The 14,792-nt window shown below is 44.0% G+C and overlaps 6 protein-coding genes across 6 annotated transcripts; 4 read left to right on the forward strand and 2 right to left on the reverse strand.

Moving 5' to 3' along the window:
* Nucleotides 1–2,896: 2,896 nt before the first annotated feature.
* Nucleotides 2,897–3,391, forward strand: N7495_008379 (uncharacterized protein; the record flags this gene model as incomplete). Its single annotated transcript, XM_057211030.1, has 2 exons — nucleotides 2,897–2,970; nucleotides 3,190–3,391. 2 exons carry the CDS (start codon nucleotides 2,897–2,899, stop codon nucleotides 3,389–3,391), a joined length of 276 nt encoding a protein of 91 aa, XP_057060573.1.
* Nucleotides 3,392–3,423: 32 nt separating this feature from the next.
* On the forward strand, nucleotides 3,424–3,949 carry N7495_008380 (uncharacterized protein; the record flags this gene model as incomplete). The annotated part of the gene is made up of 3 exons (XM_057211031.1): nucleotides 3,424–3,436; nucleotides 3,480–3,627; nucleotides 3,649–3,949. The coding sequence occupies 3 exons, from the start codon at nucleotides 3,424–3,426 to the stop codon at nucleotides 3,947–3,949; spliced, it is 462 nt and encodes a 153-aa protein (XP_057060574.1).
* A 3,254-nt stretch (nucleotides 3,950–7,203) lies between these two features.
* N7495_008381 (uncharacterized protein) lies at nucleotides 7,204–8,685 on the reverse strand (the record flags this gene model as incomplete). Its single annotated transcript, XM_057211032.1, has 4 exons — nucleotides 7,204–7,589; nucleotides 7,646–7,826; nucleotides 7,878–8,246; nucleotides 8,491–8,685. 4 exons carry the CDS (start codon nucleotides 8,683–8,685, stop codon nucleotides 7,204–7,206), a joined length of 1,131 nt encoding a protein of 376 aa, XP_057060575.1.
* A 1,279-nt stretch (nucleotides 8,686–9,964) lies between these two features.
* Nucleotides 9,965–10,910, forward strand: N7495_008382 (isopentenyl-diphosphate delta-isomerase idi1; the record flags this gene model as incomplete). Its single annotated transcript, XM_057211033.1, has 3 exons — nucleotides 9,965–10,139; nucleotides 10,214–10,552; nucleotides 10,675–10,910. 3 exons carry the CDS (start codon nucleotides 9,965–9,967, stop codon nucleotides 10,908–10,910), a joined length of 750 nt encoding a protein of 249 aa, XP_057060576.1.
* A 487-nt stretch (nucleotides 10,911–11,397) lies between these two features.
* N7495_008383 (uncharacterized protein) lies at nucleotides 11,398–12,118 on the forward strand (the record flags this gene model as incomplete). Its single annotated transcript, XM_057211034.1, has 3 exons — nucleotides 11,398–11,617; nucleotides 11,718–12,050; nucleotides 12,108–12,118. 3 exons carry the CDS (start codon nucleotides 11,398–11,400, stop codon nucleotides 12,116–12,118), a joined length of 564 nt encoding a protein of 187 aa, XP_057060577.1.
* Nucleotides 12,119–12,855: 737 nt separating this feature from the next.
* N7495_008384 (MFS transporter) lies at nucleotides 12,856–14,425 on the reverse strand (the record flags this gene model as incomplete). Its single annotated transcript, XM_057211035.1, has 3 exons — nucleotides 12,856–13,677; nucleotides 13,737–14,193; nucleotides 14,262–14,425. 3 exons carry the CDS (start codon nucleotides 14,423–14,425, stop codon nucleotides 12,856–12,858), a joined length of 1,443 nt encoding a protein of 480 aa, XP_057060578.1.
* Between the last annotated feature and the right edge of the window lie 367 nt (nucleotides 14,426–14,792).

A 14,792-nucleotide genomic window follows, 5' to 3' on the forward strand; every position in this document is an offset into this window, starting at 1 on the left:
ACAATTAGCAATATCGTAATTATTTAGAAAATAACTAATTAACAATGATCTCCAACTACGTATTCCAAGGTAATTCATAACTTGGTAAAGACTAGCCAGCCTTACAATGGGAAGAGAGGATAATAGAATAAAGCACTTGAAAGAATAGAAAATCCATAAATTGACCATCCACTGGCTCTCTTCTCTTCTACTAAAGAGCGGGGCTTAAAAACAACTCCTATGAGGTTGTAGCTACAGACTTCTTGAATTCTCCTTTCCAGGTGGCACCAGGATACCTAGGTAGTTACATATCTCCAAAGTTGACTACATTGGCTGGTCGATCTCATAGAATCGATTCTATTCAAAACTGGAGGATGAGATTCCTGCCAAAGTTTGGCTCTTTCAAATCATTTAATCAAGTATTAATAACTCAACTTCAATACTTGGTATCCAAGCCTACAATCTTAGGTAACAGGATAGAGTGGAATTCAATTAGAAATTTGATGTCGTTGACACTAGTGTCAGCCTGAGGCAGGTTTGCATACTTATATCATTTTCTCCCTAGTCTAGTAGACTTACTGAAATCATTCTTAATAAGTTACACATTATAATTGGTCACCCAGCCCCCTAAGATTCGATACCTAGTTTAAATCACTTGACTTCACAACAAAAGAAGTGCATATCAATTCTTTGATTCCAAAGTCCCACCCTCCAATTATGGCTTGGTACGTGGAGAACGTGATCCATTATAGGGACGTGGGAATTCATAATCACTAATGTACCAAAGATTGCGCACTCAAAAACGCGTGCGCAAATATTGGAGAGAATGGGGATGTAAGCGTGGTAAATGACCATTTTGGTGTGCATAACTATTCGCTTTTGCTCGATGAATCTCTTTTCAAAATTCTTGATAATTCACTCAAACTTTTGATGTCGAAAACCAAGCCTGATATTCATGAGCCCAGGGATTGAATTTTACCTCAAAAGTATAGAAGTAGGTAATTCACATTTCTCTTCTAGTGTATGTTTAAAGTCTTTGCGACTATTAGTTCCTTAATAAATATAGATTAGTATAGAATATAGAATATAATTCAGAATAGAATTGAGTATGTGATAGAGTATAGAATAAAATATAGACTTATGTATTGAATAGAGCATAGAATAGAGCGAGGAACTGAGCATGAAATTAAGCATGGAATAGAAAATAAACTAAGCATGGAATCAAGTATAGTATTAAGCAGTTCTTGAAGTCTCTCTTGTTGTTTCTTGGTGCCCTTCTCTAATTAACTCCGCTTTTCATGCTTGTATTCAAACTTGGTAATCAGTCACTATGACGAGGCCAACTTGTAACCTATCATGATCAGGAACCTTAGGAGCCATCGAGAGTCCAATTGCCATTATGTGTATGTTCTTGACATTTTCTAGTGGATTTAATCCATCCTCTCCCTTCTTACACGGCTATCTAGGCATTGACCATGGCAGCTGACAGAAGAGAGCTCTATGGCTTAGGTGGGAATTTGAAGGCCTGCAAATCTCATTCCTTAGAATGTTTCAAGTGACTACTGTGGTGTTAATTAGACTTGAAGTGATCGAGCCTACTTATCACTAATTTCCCACCCACCTTCTTATACTCTCTGTCCGAGATGAACACACTAGTCATCCCCTGTTTACATCTATCACATTCCGCAAATGGAAGCCTCGTGAATTTTTGGCTTCTTACACCATGGTACTACCTGAAAAGCCGGGCTTTCAATTAGGCTGTGTTCCTGTGACAGGAGAAGGAGTTCGTACTATCTGAGATGTCGAAATGGCCGCACGGAATAACAAAAATAAGAAAAATAACAGCTCAATCGGAGCCTCACTCTGGCCAGCTCATCTTCAGCCCAATTTTGAGGTCGAGATTGAGTCTACTAAGAGACCATCGGATGGATAAGATGACGAAATCCGCTGCATGATCGCAATGCTTGTATATTCAAAGAACACCTACTTGCTGGTAAGGGAAGAATCCACAAACAATGCCATGGCATTGACGTAGTGGGCTCACTCCAGACCCTGAAGGGCTAGACAATGGCCCAGTAGGCGGAAGGGTATACCTAGGTACCCAGGTAAGAACTGATATCGCCCGACCATGAATGGTGCTACGACCTCGAATATACTAGGATTTGTATGAAGATAATGCTTGCCTGGTTGGATTATAGAATAGGCACCCACCTAGGTAGATAGGTAGATGGTTGGCGAATAAAGAAGATAAATTTTAGTAGAAGTTGAAAGTGACATGGGGAAATATATATAATATATATCTAGGTCTATCAGTTAGATAAGAGTGAGAGGAAAGTACCTGTGGGCTGTGGACCTAAGTCATTGAAGTATATACATCAATAATTAGACGTGACGATCCAGGATCCCAGTGATGAGTGACTTTCAGGTGTCAAGCGGGGAAAAATAATGTGGGAGCTTTATATACTCCATAGGTCGATATTTTCTTTGAAAATTTATAATATAACGGCATAAATGTCGACTGACTTCCATCAAATGGGGCGATAGTTCAGTTGGGAGAACGTGCGACTGAAGTTCACTTGAGTCATTTAATCGTAAGGTCGCCGGTTCGATCCCGGCTCACCCCATTTTTTGCCGCCAATATTCTTTTTATCTCTATAGCCTTGGATCCACCTGTACTGTAATTCCTTTTTATAACGATCCTGGTTAGGACAAACGATATATCCTGGATGCAACGATGAGACCACATTGCGAAAAATGAAAACCTCATCATCATATATAGAATGATAAGAAAAAACAACCTCAGCGCCAATCAAATTTTTTGAAATTTCTCAAGAACCAGACTAGTTGAAGACTAGCTCACAACGACAAGTTAAATCTAACTCCCTTTGATACATTTTGATCCCAGTTGCCATTATATATGGCCATGGTGTTGATGTTGCGCGCGTCTAAGGGAGTTGGGGTCGTCCCGACGGCCGCAGCGTATACCTTAGTGTAAACCTGCCCTCTCAATCGATAGAACTATCCTCCACTAGCTTGTAGGGAATACCGTAGGAGTTCAGCAGTGAAGACGACGGCTTAGGGAGTAGTGGCCCGGAGCCTTAGGACATAAGCCCTAGTAACAGGGGACCCAGGAAAAGCGTAACGAGAACTGTCACCAGTGTGGCAACTACTAAACGTGCAAGACGAAAGAGAGGGTTCACGCTGACTTAGACCATCTACTGATATTGACCACACTCGAAATCAACACACCAAAAATCCTAGAGACGCGAAGATGCTAATAGGAAAAGATGGATATAAGCATATTCACAAAATTCGTTTCCGAAAACCTTCGAAACAAGCTATAGATACACTCACCAGGACTGATCGACAAATCAATAGACCATCTGCTCGACACCATAAAAAGAGGCACTAAAGAATCGACACCATAGGCAAAGCAGTCAGAATATGCCTGCTAAGGGTGAACACAAGACTACACAGAAGCAACCAATGCAACAAGACAGGAGATAGAGGCGAACAGGCGACGACATCGATATACTATAAGGAACTCAGAAACTTGAAGGGGAGAGTGATAGGGAAGGCCCTAAGGAAGGGGTTTTGTACCTGGATATCCCAGACCGTCGCCGACGGCCCTAAAGGACTATGGAAAGTGTCTGAATAAGCCGGAAATAGGAATCAATCGACAAGCAGCAACATCCCAGCACTAAAGGATGACTCCAGAGGACTGGCCACCAGCAACCAGAAGAAGGCAGAATTGCTCCAAAAAGTCTTCTTCCCCGAGCTACCAGAGGCGGATCTCTCAGATCTCCCCAACACCCGGATTCCTGATCAGATCGAAACGCCAGCGATTAACAAAAAGAAAGTGATGAACGCAATCAACCGTGCACCACCAGACAAGGCACCAGGCAAAGATGGTATCCCTAATCGCGTGCGGAAGATACTGGCAGAGATTCCAGAGTTCCTAAGACCCTGACTAAGATCTTTGACTCATGTATGCGAAGGGGATACAGCCCACGCCACCTCCAGGCCTCGATCACAGGCTCTCTACCTTGGATCCTGGAGCCATATCTGTCCGTTCACAGGGCCGTATAGTCCCCTGGGAACTGTGGTTGCGCTTCCAGATGCACATGGGTCATGCGAGGGAACTCTACAGGGCAAGATATATATATATATATATATATATATATATATATCGTTATAATGTAGGGCAAAAGAATAACATAGAATAACCTTAAATGATCTATTCAAGTCAAAGTTCTGTATATAATATGCTGGAGAATAAGAAGAAAAAATTGGGAAAATGGAACAGAAAAAGAAAGAAAGAAAGAGAACAGGATACACGAGGGATGGTAATCAACAACCCTTTGCCCACAAGGCAGCCTCAATGATATGCCCTAAGTCAGAGAAGCCAGCGAGATCTAAGGTTTGACTGACTTTGATAGTCTCCCAGTCATCTAGGATACGTCCAATGTATTCGCTGGCACAAGAGTTGTGCCAAACCTCTGCAAGTCTCTAATGGCAATCAAGATATTTCCGACTGGGGAGTGGGATGTGCTCATAGCCAGAAGCGGGGCTGAAAGTGACAATGTAAGGAGCAGTGGCCCTTACTTTGAGGGAGATAATTTCTCCATATTTTGAAGTCATAGGAGTTTACGTCGCTCTCCCTAGGCTTGAAGGCATAAGCGAAATTACCGAAGGCTGTATAGACATTCTTATACAAGGCAAGCCTATTACTGATATTATTGATAGAGGCAGGTCCAAGTTTGATAATACCGGGGAAACATCTATGGATTGCGTTCCATCTGATTGATGCTTCGATTTTCGAGGCAACCTATTATCTATTAGCCGAAATCAATGAAATAGGAGGAGCGGAAGAAATACATCATTATCCTCAAATTTCCCAAAACTAAATGGAAGAATATGAGCACACTGTAGCGTTTCAACATGAGAATTAGGTGGTAGCGGTAGTAATTGCGAAATCTTTACTTGTTCCGCGGGTGAGAGCTCTGGAAGACGTGGACCTGCGCCCATGTTTGGCTGGAACATCTTGTTATCTTAGTAATTTGTGATCACACATTTGTGTCCGTCTCTATCGAAGCAATCGTTTGGTAAGTGGGTAATGCGATTTTGTGACTAATTCAAGTTATCCTTTTCAATTATTTCTTGACGCGAGTCGATTGCAGACGGCATTAGCCCAGTGGTCTTTCCCGCTGCTTTGACTTCCAAAAAATCAGCTTAGTACTAGTAGCTCTTCATATATCAAACTTACCCGGGAGTATCAGATAGGCGAGAAATCCTTGCCATCGTTCAAAGAGTTCTATATCTGATACTTCGTCCATTCTTGGGCTTTGTGAGTCTTTAAGGTTCATAGTTTGTATTGCTACCTATTCTCGTCCCCCAGAAAGAATTTTAGACACGCGAGAAATGTAGACACAACCTGGTCCTTCACATCTTGCTTTGAAGTATAAGTTTCTAAGTGGGCTTTGGCTAGGACTAGTTCCGTAGCCCAAGATGCATTGTCCATAGGTTCTATTTTATCCTCCCCCCTCCAGGTCAACCAGGCTACTTGATTGTTCATGGAGAAGAGGTCGAGTGACATCACGATTCAAGGATCTGGATGGCAGGGTTTTCGGAGGATTGGATCTCTGCAGCGGTGTTGTAGGATTTGAAGAACTCTTCTTTGGGCCTTTGCCTTTCTTTGCGGCTTTTTTGACTCTCGACATTTTGTGATGTGCCGAGGGGAGTGAAGGAAGTAGTCACCTTTTCTACAGCGGATAGGATCTGGAACGGTCTATTCGTTACAAAATGCCACCACCATCCCGTAACTATATGAAAGCTTGAATTCGGCTTGGCATCGATATGACCAGAGATAAGTGACAACTCAGCAGACTCCGATTGTTCTATTCCATATATGTACTAGTGTGTCTTGGCACTGCGGCTTAAGAAACATCGAAGAGTTTGTCGACTTAGGGCTACTCGCTGTGTGGGGCTTGAACTTTGTGGTACGGATACAGTGCTGTTAGCTAGTATTTACAGCTTTTGCAGTAGTGTACTAGGTAGAGATCTTGTTCTTTAACTTGTTAGAAGTAATCCTGTCTTATAAATATGAATAAGTAGATACAAAAATAAAATTCTTCGATAGACTCAAGGTGGAATGAAGTATGAATGGGACGTCAAAAGCAAAAATAATGGGGTGAGCCGGGATCGAACCGGCGACCTTACGATTAAATGACTCAAGTGAACTTCAGTCGCACGTTCTCCCAACTGAACTATCGCCCCATTTGATGAAAGAAAGTTGGGATTTATGTCATAATGAAGCCTAGGTGCAGCTTTGGAGTGTAATGACTAAACTAGTATTTAAATAGGTATTAACTAGCCGAGCTCAATTGTGATTTCAGGGAGTTTCTATGATTGATCAAATTCTCAGGATGGAGCTATAAATAAGGGGGAAATGCGTGTATTATTGACAATAAGAGAGATAGATGATGACGATGATGATGAACATACCTTAAGAATACAAGCATACTACCCACAAGAGCGCTTCATTTTTGAACAAAATAGCGACCTACCAATGAAAGATCAACCTAAAGATAAGTATGGTGAAAAGGTTCTGAACTGGATTATGGATATCATAAAGTACGGCATAGCTAAGAAAAGAGAGAGAGAAAAAAAAGGAAAAGCGACAAAAGAAGGTCAAGCACCATCGAAGACACAATCACCCCTCCTTCCTGAAGTCATCTTCATGCACTGGATCACAGATCCCCTGGTGACAGAAGAAGTTCCACATCTGATACCCCAGTGGCTTTCTTGATATCCCAGATCAGATCTTGGATATGGGTAAAATATGTCCAGTCTGTCGCATATTGCATGCCTCCCTAAAGAAGACCAACCACCTCAAAATCACTCGTGTAGATCAAGGATCCAGAATCACCCGGCTGAGAGAAGGTTGCTGATGACGACGACCCTAGAATCGAATGCTCTAGGGTCCCGCCATCTCGGGTAAAAGTTGCAACCATTAGTCCATTGTACTGACCGCGTGACTTGCCGGAACGGTATCCATCCAAAGCTCTTGGCCATGATCTAAAGTCGGAGTTTTTTTAATCATTATGGGCTCCTCGCCGTTTGGAAGCTAAACCCCTAAACGTTAACCATGTTCAGCGACAAGAATATTATCACGGCACTTACCTCGTTCGAGACTGCTCTCTCAGTAGGGAATTTGATCAGAGCTTAGTCAAAAGTGGTCGGAAGATGACCTTGAGGGATTGTGGGTACTCGCCATTTGGATTTGAAGCCAGATGCGGCCCACACAGATCCAAAACCAAGCTCGTCTTTTCCCCGTCCTAACTTGCTCCTGAACTCCTTCTGCTGGTTTAAATTTGCCGCGAAGTTTTTGAATTGCGCTTTTCTTTGTTTCGCCGAAAGTTCGAAGACTCCTTGGGCAATATCTTCCTGGCATTTTTGCCAGAAAGCATTTTGTTCGATTCCTTTGATCCGCTCATCACAAATTGCAATCTGCTCACTAATTGACTGGAGGCTAGGAGAGTTAGTTTGAAGCTCAGTGCGCGCGTATATGTCAGAGGGGTAGACTCCTTCGCTCTTCCATGTTCCGGTTCCTGGGTGTATAATTAGTCTGATGTAGAGAAGCGCGTCGAAATTGAACATGACTTACTGCTTTGAGCGGGCTGACTGTGTAAAACCTTAGGCAGAATGCAGTGGAAGCATGTTAAAGCGAACAAATCCCAGTTCTGGGCTTGAGACTTGAGACTTAAGAATCCACCTAGACTCCCAGAACCATTGTCAACTGATTCGGCCGACAAGCTCTGACCTGGTCTGCCTGGCCCTTCCAGAACCTGTTGACTTATGCCGGTTCTCTAGTTCTCCCCTCCGTACTGGACATCCACCCTTTCAGATAGCTTGTCCCTCATTATCTCAACAGCCATCATGACAAACCCTTTTTCGTCAAGAATTCTGATGATCGCTTCGCGAAACATTGGCCAATTTCTGTCGCTGTATCTAGCGACTGTGATTAATACGGTGGGATGGCTGTGGTGGCCTCGACGGAGGCATCCAATCGTCGTCACCCCACCGAGATCAACCGTTCCTAAGATGGTTTGGAGCAGAGGTTCCCAGTGACGAAAGAAAATGTGATCCTTAGGAATCAAAGAAGACTTTAGGCCATCGCTCAACCTGCAACGATCCATTATCTCAACAGAGACATTATCGAGGGACACGGATTGTAGATAGCTCCATACTGCTTTGGCGGCCGTAAGCTATTTTCCGTTGAGCTCTTTGCGCTCTGGAATCAGCGCGATTGTCGGAATTTTATGGGGATTGCCTTGGAACATAGACTTTCTTTCGACGAGTTCTACCCCACGTGTATCGATAGAGAGGTTTTCAGCTAGAATACCTTCGATTTTCGCGAGGAAATCCCAGTCTTTTGGAAGGCTGAAAAAGAATCCCAGGCGCAATGGGCTTCGACACAACTGGCAAGGAGCATAATGAGGGGCCGCCAACCCGAAAGTCCTCATTTGTGAAGCCGTCGGTGTCAAAAATAGGGACAGACACACTCGTGCCATAGTCACGTCTCTTTCGGTTGTCTGATAGGAAATTTCCGAGTCCGAAGGCATAGCTCTCAGCTTGTGCTGTGTCATGAACGCTGGGCGAGGCGTAGGCAACTTCAAAATCGGATCCACTTGGTTGGACACTCATGACTTGGCGGACGTGATTTTGCGTTGCGCCTGCTGTTTAGGTTAATAGGTTCTGTCAGTCGGGATGGGAATCCAATGACAATCCATAACGGTCTGGGGGTTTTCTGTGACGAGTCGATCGACGTAAATCCATGTTTAATATGCTTTGAATGCAGGTGAATCATAGACTATGATTGGTTAGAATCTACCAAGGTCGATTTCAAAAGTCATGCGTTGAAACTAATCCCAGTTTAGCTAATAGTATTTAAATTTCTGTATCAACTCTGTATTCAAAGGGCTGTTGTGTGTAAATTTAAACTGTATTGTCATTAAAACAGGAATAGCTAATCAATTATCTATCTCTCGTGAAATCTTTAGTAGGAGAGCCAAATACATCTTCTCATCTTTAATATAGCAAGATTAGCAACTTTCAATAATTCTGCTTTCCACAGATTTAATTGTATGATGTAAACCTGATTATCATCATCGAATGAATCGAGTTCTGTGAGCCAGTCATTGTGAGTGATCATCTTCGAGTCCTTCCTGTACCTTGTTATCGTTATCGGGTGAATCGAACGCTATGGGCCACTTGCCCAGAAGGCAATTCATCTCCGTCATTTGCATGGGCCAAAGGTAAGGGACACAGTGACCGCAACATACTTTTGGTTCCGGGCCACTATAGCGGCTTGTCAGATAAAGTATGATTGAATGAGACGAGGTCTACTCGGTCGTACTAGTCTCTCATAATCCGGACGACATTCACTTTCCCATCCAGTTCTGATCGCCTCATCTCGATCGCAGATTTTAATTGCAGACTTTGGGACATCATGTTTGATATGTATTGACCAAGTGGGGTGTATTCTAGCCTGATATATGGCCTTGGATACCACTCTGACTTCATACGATTCTTTTCGCTCAATTTCATCAAACGACCGAGCTAGAAGTATTTCGAAAAGCAGATCGACCCTTGCATCAAACTCAGATGTCATCAGGCGATCTTGATTCGACATGCTCGGATCGAGATCGAACACAAGTTAGTTTTACCAATCATAATCTTAATCCAAATGATATTTGCCATGCACGCCCGGTCATCAAAATGACGAAAAACTATGACGGCATTATTCCCTGTGATTTGTCGTATGTATCTTGACCGACTTGGCGCAATTATTGAAAATGTCACACACGTTCATCTTCTCGGTTACAACCGAACAGTGTTGATAAATTGCTCTTCCTCTGATCTAGGTACCTACGGGCACACTTATTGCAAACTTTTCATGAATGTTGGGGCCAGAGAAACTGAAATGTGTACTGCCACTTCACCCTGCCATGTTCCCGCCAGACAACTGGAAGCTACTAGGGCTTCTGAGGAGAACCCGATGAATGGATTCGACGAGAATCAAGTTATGCTGATGGATGAGGCTTGCATCGTTGTAGATGAGGAAGATTATCCAATTGGGACTGCAAGCAAGAAGGACTGTAAGTATCACATACCAAAACTTTGTGGTCAAGGAATGGTGCAACTCACGGTGCTGACATCTAGTACAATACAGGTCACCTGATGGCTAATATCGCCCAAGGTCTCCTCCACCGCGGTTTTGGTGTCTATATCTTTGACTCAAAAAACCGTTTACTGCTCCAACAGCGAGCGTCGCAAAAAATCACCTTTCCTAACGTATGGAGCAGCTCTTGCTGTTCCCATCCTCTTGACATTGCGGGCGAAAGAGGAACAGATCTCCACACTGCTGTTGAAGGTGTTCAGCGGGCAGCGCAGAGAAAGATGCTCCAGGAATTAGGCATAAGCGCGGAACAAATTCAATTAGAGAAAATTCAATTTCTGACGAGGGTTTACTACAAAGCTCCCATCACCGGGATTTGGGGCGAACATGAGAGCAAGTTTCCTTCCTTCTTTGCAACCTTCATATCTTTTTACCTCTGGTTTTTGTGATCCTCTCCAAAATATCTCACACCTTCCTATGCATCTTGAAAGAGAATATACTAACAAAATACTCAGTTGCTTATGCACTTTTAGTCCAAGCCGACGTCAATCTTGACATTAACCCCAACGAGGTTCAGGATACCCGATATGTCACCGAGGGAGAGCTGAAGCAGTTGTTAAATGACGAGCGGATTGAGTTCAGTCCTTGGTTCAGGATTATGTGTGATTCGTTGCTATTCGACTGGTGGAAACATATCGAAACTGGGGTTTTGGAACCTATTCTATACAATACTTCTATCCAAAAGATTTGAATACCGTCAAGTGATGATGTTATTCGTTTGGGTTATCAATGGGGCACTATATTATTTCCATAATTTCATATCGAATTGATCAAACGTACCAGATGTTCGATTTTTTCTGTATGATAAACCTGTTTCCTTTCTTACTAGTTATGCCGGGCTAGCCAATATGCAGCCACTTCTGCATGCATAATGGAAGCATGCCCTGAGCTGCACCTTGTCATCATCATCAGATGATGAATTGAGCGCTATAAGCCAATCACTGTGATCAGGAATCTTGGGGAAATCAATTTTTTTTGATGGGGAACGGGGGAATTTATAGGGCTCCCCACTATACCGGACTGGCCATTTGACATGACAACCGCTGGTGACATGAACTAAGCCTAATCGGTGAGTCCCAAAGTATTGATCGCGCTTTCGATTTTCTTTCTTTTTTCTTTCCAGAATTTTGCTTTCATCCACTTTTCGAGCTATTTTTCATCTCGGACTCGTACCCACTATGCCGCCTCTTGATAAAAAGGGAAAGGGCTGGCAATTGATGGTAGACAGCTGGGAAATGGTCAAGAAGGAAAAAATGACCATGAATGAATATGACAAACTGGTGTTGGATCTGAAGGATCAGCAGAAAAAGTTGCCTGGCCTGGCAATGAGCAGTCTCAAATGCCATGATATCTGCAAGATCCTGGATTTGATGCATGGTCTCCCCACTACTGAATTTGGTACTGTCGAGGATGTTGGAGTCCTCGACTGGCATGATAAGTCCTTGAGACTGGGCGGATAAGGAAACAAGAAAGGATGATATCTAACTAAACTGCTTAGCTGCCTGGCTGGTCGAGATTAGATGTTCATTTGGACACAGTGAGCTGAACGAAACTAACATTCGACTTACACTAGACTACCTGCTGGTACTGACTAAGAAACTGGTAACGGACGAGTTGCCACCGAAAGCACAGCCCATAAGCCTCCAAGTGGAGAGCATGTGGGAGCACGGCCCGGTCACGCACAAGGGAATGGACTACCGCCTCACAGGCAAGCCTGATTACACGGTCTGGTATGGTGAGACCGAGACGATGGCTGCAAGCCTCGTCGTTGTGGAGGCCAAGACAGAGATGCAGGCAGATTCTGGCATCGGCAAGTGTGTTGGCTATATGCGTATGTGCTTTATGATACTATACTATACTATAGAATACAGTACTGACTTCTAGCTAGGCATGGTTTAGAAGCTAAGGGAGGAGGTTGGTAAGCGAAAGTCTTCTGTTTACGGGATGGCGACTGAATGCTTCAAACTGCAATAGCTCCCATGAGTCGTCATTGATTTGACTGGGAAATTTTGGGAAGAGGTTTGCAGAGCTCAGAATGAAAGGATCCTCCAAGATAGGACCAGTGACAAGGGAGCTATCCGCAATGTCAAGGACAGAGACAAATGTGCCTGCCATTACGCGCTAAATAGCTTTTAGTGGTGTTTTCGAAGCTCGATTAGGTCAAAAGGTACACTAGAAGACTTGAAAAGCAGTTGAAGGTCGTATTATGAACTTAAGTATTACTGGATTAATAATAGGAAGTGAACATCGGAGCGTTTCGCCAATTTTTGATGCGCCGTTCCAAAATGAGGAGGACGATGAGTACGTGGATGCTGGAACCGTATGCATTAGGATGTCTCACATCTATTGCATCTGAATCCTGGGTCATTTTTTTCCTCTAGCACCTCTATCCCTTTGTTGATGAGTACTCTGCTTAAACGGAAAAAGAAGAAAAAGATGGAAAGTCTAGGGTATTGCCCAGGTTCGACAGTAAGATTTCAAATATTATGTTTTTGCGGAGCATTTACTACTATACTACTAGTCTAGTATTCCGCGTTGACAGCCTAGTAAAACTATATTCTACTATGTAGTGCTGCAAATGTTGAAATCTTCAAGTGATGTACTAGTAGTAAAAGCTAGCCTATAGCTGTCAAGGCTCAGAATTTGAGGGGGAATTTGGTCCTTAGTGTTTCTCCATACTTGTAAAAGACAAACGGAAGAGGAGTGAATGATAGGCCAATGAAAGCTAACAAGCTGTTTCCCCAACCAAGACCCAGAGAGTCATACATGGGTGTTCCTGCCAGGGGTAACAATGCACCGAACAGACTCCTCAGGATTGTATTTGCTGCTAAGGCGGATGCGGCTGTTTCGGATCCAAATGCATCAACCAGGTACAACTGGGCGGGCATGAGGATGAGGAATGCCCCGAGCCCGATAAAAATGGTACCCAGGATTGGAACAATCCAATGAGTAACTTTGTCCGCACTCCATCCGCACCAGAAGAAACCGATAGGAACGACAGGGAACGACCAAATCATAAGAATGAGACGTAGCTCCGGTCGTTCAAGAGTTCCCTCACGCGGCTGCTTGAGTAGTTTATCGCTGAGAATAGCAAAAAGCGCGATGCTGATTATCATACCAACTCCGAGACCTAGATACGCAAGACCAGAAATGTCGGTGGCGAAGCCGTATGTTACCTCGAATACATCTGGGAAAGTGGTGAAGAGCAGGTAGATAAGACCGAACATGAAGGCGCAGTAAAGGGAGAATGGGAGGACGATTGGAGACAGCAGCATTCTGAGAGGTCGTATTGTGGCGCGTGCAAAGATCTGAGACATTGTACGGTCTTCCTTAAAAGTTCGAGCCTGCAATTGATGGTTACCGGTTGCCTTGCGCATAGTAGCTGCCTTGCGCTCAAGGAGAACGGGCTCGAATGTTTCTCGCATTAGTATAAGGGCAAGGAGGGAGATGCAACCAGACTAGATGTTGCTAGTGTTAGATTGGGTCAAATTGTATGTCACATCGGGATCTCACTTACCAGGATCAATATTAACCAAAACGTCCACCGCCATCCGAGGTACTCGGTCACAAAACCGCCTATCACTGGGCCGATGACTGGGCCAAGAAGGGGACCAAGGCCGAATAGAGCCATCGCTTTGCCACGTTCACTCGCAGGATAAAGGTCTGCAATGGTCCCTCCTCCAACAACCATTGGAGCCGAGGCTGAGCAACCACAAATGAAGCGAAATACCAAAAACATAGCCGTGTCCCTGCTTAACGCGCAGCCAATTGTGAATGAGATATATCCGACATTACTAAAGTGGTAGATGAGCAAACGGCCGTAAATTTCCGACATGGAGGAAAGAAGAAGAGGGCCTAGGACGTATCCGAGAAGGTAGATGGACACGGTAAAAGAGGCGACAATAGTGCTAGTGACATGGAAGTCCTTGACGAGATCTGCAGCGCCCGGAGCAAACATGACTGCGGCAAGATTTCTATCTCGTCATGTGAGTTACTTGAAGCTCGAAGAGCTGATTATGGGAAAATGGGAACTTGCACTTACGAGTATAAGGTGAAGGCGCTGACAAAGAGTACATGCTGCAGCTTCAGTGACTTCTTCCAATTCTGAGGTTTATCAGGGTCATCAGGACCATCCCAGTCCACAATGTCAGTCTTCTCTAAATCCATCGAAGTATGGACCATGCCTGCTTCTGTATCCGTGGGCATCTGGTGGAACAAAGCTGTCTCGAGGGAATACTAAAAAAAAGCAGTTCACTGCGAAGGAAGTTGTGCTTTTCTCTGCGAAACCACAGCTCTGAGGGAAGAATTGGACAGTTGTATGGATTTTAATGCAAATAAATGACCGTCTAAAAACATCCGCGGACGGTCACCACACAGCACCCCGACGCCGCGGTGATCCCCACATCCTATTAAGAATTATTTGTAAACTAGCAGGGTTCGCCTTCAGAGTCACACAAGGGCTGTTCTTGATCTGAGTTTGTGAATAGACCCCTGACCCTCCGAAACTTTTGGGGATCGTAAGTCTCGCGGCCGAGATAAACAGCCTCAACGACCCATCGCCGATCTCCCGCTC

This window comes from Penicillium taxi (genome assembly GCF_028828555.1).
Source record: "Penicillium taxi strain IBT 34144 chromosome Unknown utg000005l_segment0_segment0, whole genome shotgun sequence".
Taxonomy (NCBI): Eukaryota; Fungi; Ascomycota; class Eurotiomycetes; order Eurotiales; family Aspergillaceae; genus Penicillium; species Penicillium taxi.